General features: G+C 58.2%; 1 protein-coding gene across 2 annotated transcripts in view; it reads left to right on the top strand.

Annotated features, from left to right (window-relative positions):
• The window catches only part of LIMK1 (LIM domain kinase 1), a 39490-nt gene that overhangs the window by 10427 nt on the left and 22601 nt on the right, over positions 1 to 6462 (top strand). Inside the window, exon 1 of one of the 2 annotated variants that reach the window (XM_032254941.1) lies at positions 3932 to 4491. The exons of the other annotated variant lie outside the window; for it this stretch is intronic. Coding sequence (XP_032110832.1) covers positions 4442 to 4491 — 50 coding nt within the window. The 5' untranslated portion in view covers positions 3932 to 4441. Of the gene's footprint in view, positions 1 to 3931; positions 4492 to 6462 lie in introns of those variants that run through there. 2 annotated transcript variants of the gene reach the window in all.

Genomic DNA, 6462 nt, shown 5'->3' with positions numbered 1-6462 from the left:
TTTTTTTTTTTTTTTTTTTTTTTAATATGAGAATCATCAAACCACAACAGAGAGAGGTTAATTCTCTTGATGAAAGTCACACAACCAGTGAGTGAAATGAACACACCCAGTGGCATGGCTGAAGGGAGACAGACAGCATGCTATGGGCTCTGTATCAGGTGCTCAGAAGAAGGCCTTTGGGAGGCAAGCAGGGTCTCACCAGGCAGAGAAAACCATCTGCACAGAGGTGGGACGGTGCGGACTGCTGAGGGAACGGGAACAGTTCACTTGTTAAGTTGCAGAATCCAACAAGAAACAAAGTTGAGACTGATTCATGAAGGACCTTGAATGCCAAGATAAGGAGCTTCAGAAGTCAGGATGGGTGTGGTGGCTTGCGCCTATAATCCCAGCATTTTGGGTGGCCAAGGCGGGTGATCATGAGGTCAGGAGTTCAAGACCAGCCTGACCAACATAGTAAAACCCCGTCTCTACTAAAAATTAAAAAAAAGGCCGGGCGCGGTGGCTCAAGCCTGTAATCCCAGCACTTTGGGAGGCCGAGGCGGGTGGATCACGAGGTCAAGAAATCGAGACCATCCTGGTCAACATGGTGAAACCCCGTCTCTACTAAAAATACAAAAAATTAGCTGGGCATGGTGGCACGTGCCTGTAATCCCAGCTACTCAGGAGGCTGAGGCAGGAGAATTGCCTGAACCCAGGAGACGGAGGTTGCGGTGAGCCGAGATCGCGCCATTGCACTCCAGCCTGGGTAACAAGAGCGAAACTCCGTCTCAAAAAAAAAAAAAATTAAAAAAAAAAATTAGCCGGTTGTGGTGGTGCACACCTGTAATCCCAGATACCCAGGAGGCTGAGGCAGGAGAATCACTTGAACCTGGGAGGCAGAGGTTGCAGTGAGCTGAGATTGCGCCACCGTACTCTAGCCTGGGCAACAGAGTGAGACTCCATCTCAAAAAAAAAGTCAGGATGGGCATGGTGGTTCACGCCTGTAATCCCAACACTTTGGGAGGCTGAGGCATTCGGATCACTTGAGTTTGAAACCAGCCTGGCCGACATGGTGAACCCCCATCTCTGCTAAGAATTCAAAAATTAGCTGGGTGTGGTGGCAGGTGCCTGTAATCCCAGCTACTCAGGAGGCTGAGGGAGAAGAATGACTTGAACCCGGGAGGCAGAGGCTGCAGTGAGCCGAGATCATGTCACTGTACTCCAGCCTGGGCAATAGAGTAAGACTCCATAGCCGGCAGAAGGCCGGGGAGGGGCTGGGGTGACATGCCGTTGAGGAATGCCATCCCAGTGGGCTGGTGGTAGTAACCAGGCAGCAAAGGGACTGTCCCAATAGCTCAGGGGCCCGAGCTCATGAGGCCTGACCTGGGACGGTGACTGAGAATGCAGAGAATTTCAGGCAGAAGGGACAGTTTTTGGCGAGGATTTGTCATATTGGCTACCATGCATTGAGCATCTTCGTGCTAATTAGTTAAATCTGCATCATAACTATGAGGGTCCGTCTGTGCCCAGTTTGCGTGGGAGAAACAGACTCTGTGCAGTCAGGTGCCTCGCTGAAGTTTGTGACATCTAGAGCTGGGACTCAGACTTCTCACTCCACATCGCCAGAGAGTAGAAAAGCCAGGGGCTGGCGGTGGCTCACACCTGTCATCCCAGCACTTTGGGAGGCCAAGGTGGGTAGATCACCTGAGGTCGGGAGTTTGAGACCAACCTGGCCAACATGGAGAAACCCCGTCTCTACTAAAAATACAAAAATTAGCCAGGCGTGGTGGCAGGCTCCTGTAGTCCCAGCTACTCGGGAGGCTGAGGCAGGAGAATCACTTGAGCCTGGGGGGTGGAGGTTGCAGTGAGCTGAGATCGTACTCCAGCCTGGGTGACAGAGCAAGACTCTGTCTCAAAAAAACAAAAAGTCTCTCTACGAGTGAAGATCCACCAGAAGCAGGACCCAGGGCTTCCACCACGTGGCTTGTGGGGTGTCCCGACAGTCCCCAAAGCTGGCGGGTCTAACAGTGTCCTCCACGCATGACAGTGAGCAAAGCAGCTCAGAGGGGGTCCCTGCTCACCTGGCCGTGTGGCTGACCACAGCCAGGCTGGCTCTCGGTGGGGCGTCCGAGGCGCTAGACTCTGCCTAGCTTCCCTCGGGCCCTGGGCTCCGAGGCATTGGGCCCAGCCCAGACCTCACTTGATGCACTGAGACCTTTGTTCAGGGCCCCCACCCCTCTGAAGGTGTTCAGGCAGGAACAGTGTGACAAGGCTGTGTGGGGTCTGCAGCCTCCAGCCCCACTGGGGAGGTGGCCAGTGATTGCCAACCCGCCCCCGCCCCCCGCCTTCCTGGCCCCTCTGCATGCCCCTCCCGGCAGAACTTCCTGGGGTCCCTGAGTCAGTCACTTGCAAATAATTGTGGCACACCCACTCTGCATTAAGCCCCTCTCAACAGCCCAGACAGGGAGTGCTGTCTATGAAAGCAGTTTCAAGGCCGGGCATGGTAACTCACGCCTGTAATCCCAGCACGTCAGGAGGCTGAGGTGGGAGGATTGCTTGAGGCCAGCAGTTCGAGGCCAGCCTAGGCAATATAGTAGACTCCATCTCTACAAAAAAAATGTAAAAATCAGCCTGGCATGGTGGTACGTACCTGTAGTCCCAGCTACTCAGGAGGCTGAGATGGGAGGATCACTTGAACCCAGGACTTCTGGGCCACAGTGAGCTGTGATCACGCCACTGCACTCGGCTTGGTCAGCAGAGACACTGTCTCAAATTCTTAAAAAGCAATTTTACAAATGAGGCGCAGAGTTCAGTCACTTGCTAAGAGTCTCCCAGCGAGTGAGGAGTAGAATCAGGACTTGGGCAGCCTGGCTTCAGAGCCTACAGTGTGACCACAGCCTAGTCCCACCACTCCCAGACCGGCGGGGTCCCTGCCTTCTAGTGGGTGAGACACTCAGTGAACAAATGCTTGTCAGGTGCTGGGGGACAGCACTCTGAGGAGGTGATGTTTAAGGGGACAGAATTGAAGGGAGCAGTGTGTGGAGGATGTTTTGGGGGTGGGGGGTGTGTGTATAAAGGCCTTGGGGTGGGAGTGCGCTTGGCTCAACTGAGGACCACGAGGAGACCGGTGTGTGGGAGTGCAGTCACTGGCCGGGGTGGTAGAGTCTTCTGGGCTCCTTGGAAGGTGCTGTTGGCTGTGCAGCTTTTTTTTTTTTGAGACAGAGTTTCGCTCTTATTGCCCAGGTTGGAGTGCAGTGGCACAATCTCAGCTCACTGAAACCTCCCCCTCCCAGGTTCAAGAGATTTTCGTGCCTCAGCCTCCCAAGTAGGTGGGCTTACAGGTGCCCACCACCATGCCCAGCTAATTTTTGTATTTTTAAAAGACAGGGGGTTTTACCATGTTGGCCAGGCTGGTCTCAAACCCCTGGCCTGAAGTGATCTGCCCACCTCAGCCTCCCAAAGTGCTGGGATTACAGGCCTGAGCCACCGCGCCCGGCCAGCTGTGTGTCTTTGAATGTCATAACCTGAGCATCTGAGAGCTGCTGCTGTCCCCTGGCCCCTGCTCTTGAGAAAGTCCCATGCTGACAGGACAGACAGGGTCATGAGTGCTGTGATGGCTGCCGGAGAGCTCAGGCGGGACCCAGTGCCGCCCCTCTGTGTGGAGCGGGACAATTGCTGCAGGCACATGGGCCTCTGGCATTAGCCAGGGGTTGTCACTCCAGGGCCCACCCCTTTCTCTGTTCTGACTTCCCACCCCCTTGCAGGCCCCACCTCCCGGAAGGTTAGGACCAGCCTTGGACTGGTCCAGGCTTCCCGTTGGCTCAGATACTACCTCCGCGAGGTCCCCTCCCGGAAGCCTCCAGTGCACAGTCCCCGGGGCTGCCGCAGCCCCGGTCGCATCTCCCCGGCAGCCGGCTGGGCTGGCCCTAGGCGAGGAGGGCTGAGCGTGCTGCTGGCCTGAGGGGTTCGAGCCAGGGCCGGGATGCAGCCTCCCTTTCTTCCCGGGACCTTTTACGTGAAGACAGACTGTCCATAGGAAGTCAACCTGTTCCCTTGGGGGCAGCTGTGGAAGAGGCAGCTGCTTTTGAGCTTGTCCCTGTCCCCAGAGAAGCCGGAGGCCTTCCGTGCCGTTGCCAGGGCCAACAAGGCTGAGGAGCCTACAGCGTGTGTTCAGGGCCCGGGACGGGCCACAACCCCCCTTTGTGGGAGCCGAGCCTAGATGGCTCCCTCCCCACCTGCAGCAAAGCCCAGGCAAAGGGAGCTTTGGCCACTTCCTGTTGCAGGCTCAGACCGAGTCCCCTGGTACCCACGCGGCTGCACCCTCCTCCTGTGCGCTGCAGCCACGCTGGCCCCACCCTCTGCAGCCTCCAATCCTGGGCCCCTGAAGGAGGATGGGGAAGCGGCCGGTCCGGCCACCCTGCCCTCCCTTAGACCTCCAGAGCCCGCTGTGTAGACACAGAGGATGCTGTTGGCTTCAGCCCCGAGAAGACGATGCTTCCTCAGGAGAGCTAAGTAAGTGGGAAGCCCCCTCTCCGTCTGTCCTGAGCCCCAGGCAGAGCTCCTGGTGTAAGGCCTGGGGCTGGAGGCTGACCTAGGTCCAGGCTCCGGGGCAGAACTGAAACTCCTTGGTCGCTGTCGCTGCTGTCGGGGGAGCAGGCCCCTGCTGAAGCTGTGAGCCCTTTCTGGACAGCCTCCGCATGAGGCTGGTCCTCTACCTGCTCTTTCTTCACACCTGGTGGCCAAGGATATGGCCCTGGGTACAGCGATGATTCCACTCCTGTCGTTACGGGAGCCACGGCTGTCCCGCCCAGCCAGCCACCTGGGCCACAGCGTGCCCCTTTCATGCCCTCCCGGTGCCACCTCCTCCTCTTGCCCCAGCCCGGTTTTGTCCTACCCTGCTCTCAGGGAGGGGTACCCGGTAACGGGGCCAGGGCACAGCTCTCCCCCCAGAGACAGCAATTCTCCTGCCTCAGCGTCCCAAGTAGCTGGGCTTACAGGTGCCCACCACCACGACTGGCTAATTTTTGTAGTTTTAAAAGACATGGGGTTTTACCATGTTGGCCAGGCTGGTCTCGAACCCCTGGCCTGAAGCGATCTGCCCACCTCTCTGGCTGGCCCCAGGGCAGCTCTGCACAGCCTCTGTACCTGGCACGCCTCCCTTAACATCTTCTTGTGGACAGTCAGGCACTCTGTGGAGCACCCAAGAGAGCCAGGCCCATCCCACCCCACCTGCCGCCTCTAGCTCCTGGCAGAATGCAGGCCTGAGGGAGGAGGGGCAGGATCAGGGACTCCGCGTGCTCTCCATCCACAAAGGCTCACTGAGTCCCTGAACCCCAGCTCCTGAGCCACCAGATCAGCCTGGGCCTGTCCTGGGCACCCTGTCTGCGATGGAGGCAGAGATGGGGGCCTCGGGGCAGCTCTGAGGATGCTGAGTGCACAATGCAGGCCTGGCCTGCAGGAATCCCTTATGTTCTCTCCTGGGATAAGCTTTGTGGGTGCCCAGCCTGGGGCTGCAGGGAGCTGGCAGGGCAATGGCAGACAGTGGTGGGCAGACCTAGCGTCTGATGGAACAGGCTTCAAGGAAGTGGTGACCGGAGGGAAGCAGAGTGCACTCAGATCCCAGGGTGAGTCATCAGCACTGGGTCTTTCACAGCTGGCGAAAGCGAGCCACAGTGCTAAAGGTCTGTGAGTCTGCGTGAGCGAGTCAGTGGACCAGTAGGAGTTTCCAGGCTGCGGAAGAGCGTTCCCTCCCCGGGATGGGGACACTTGGTTACAGTGGTTCCTAATCCCCCACCCACCCACCGCCCACCACAGAGGCACTGGGGGGGGCCCTGCTTCCTGCAGGTGGGAGTGAGGGACACTCCTCCGATGTGGCATCCCTGTGACCAAGGTCATGTGTGATTGATCAGTGTAAGGGCAGGAAGCAAGTCATTGGTCTGTAGTGGGCGTGGGGGCTTCCGAGAGGGCAGGACCCAAGTCAGCCCGGCCTCCTGTGGATAGGTTAGAGCCCCAGGACAGGAGGTGCCCTAGGGACCTCCCCCACCCCTCCCTCCTCCACCCCGCCTGAACTGCCCGCCCCCAGTTCCAGTGGGGGCAGTGACCCTGACGTCATGTCTCCTGCTGCCCCTGCCACCACCTCCCGTGGTCGCACCTCCGCATTCCCCACCCCCACAGAGGAATGCACGAGGCCACCCTTCCTGGATGCACCCCCACCCACACTCGTCCAGACCCTGGCATTTGCTGCTCCCCCTCTACTCCCAGCCCCTCCCCCAGGCTCCCAGACAAAGGGGAACTGGCTGGATCCTCTTAAAGGGACAGTGTCCCACTGGCTTATGCCTAACTCCCCTTCCCAACCCCTGTTCCCTAGTTACGGGGAATTAGCTTAGCAGACAGTCCGTGAGTGATACCCATGCAGGCCCCAGGTGGTGGAGGGTTTCCTGGGTAGGAAAGAGCAGGACCTGGATGAGACAGCCCCTCAGGGTC

Source organism: Sapajus apella, unplaced genomic scaffold, assembly GCF_009761245.1.
Source record: "Sapajus apella isolate SASKATOON/1434 unplaced genomic scaffold, GSC_monkey_1.0 scaffold88, whole genome shotgun sequence".
Classification (NCBI taxonomy): domain Eukaryota; kingdom Metazoa; phylum Chordata; class Mammalia; order Primates; family Cebidae; genus Sapajus; species Sapajus apella.
Note: the sequence above shows the minus strand (reverse complement) of the source record. Positions and strands in the feature narration are given on the sequence as shown.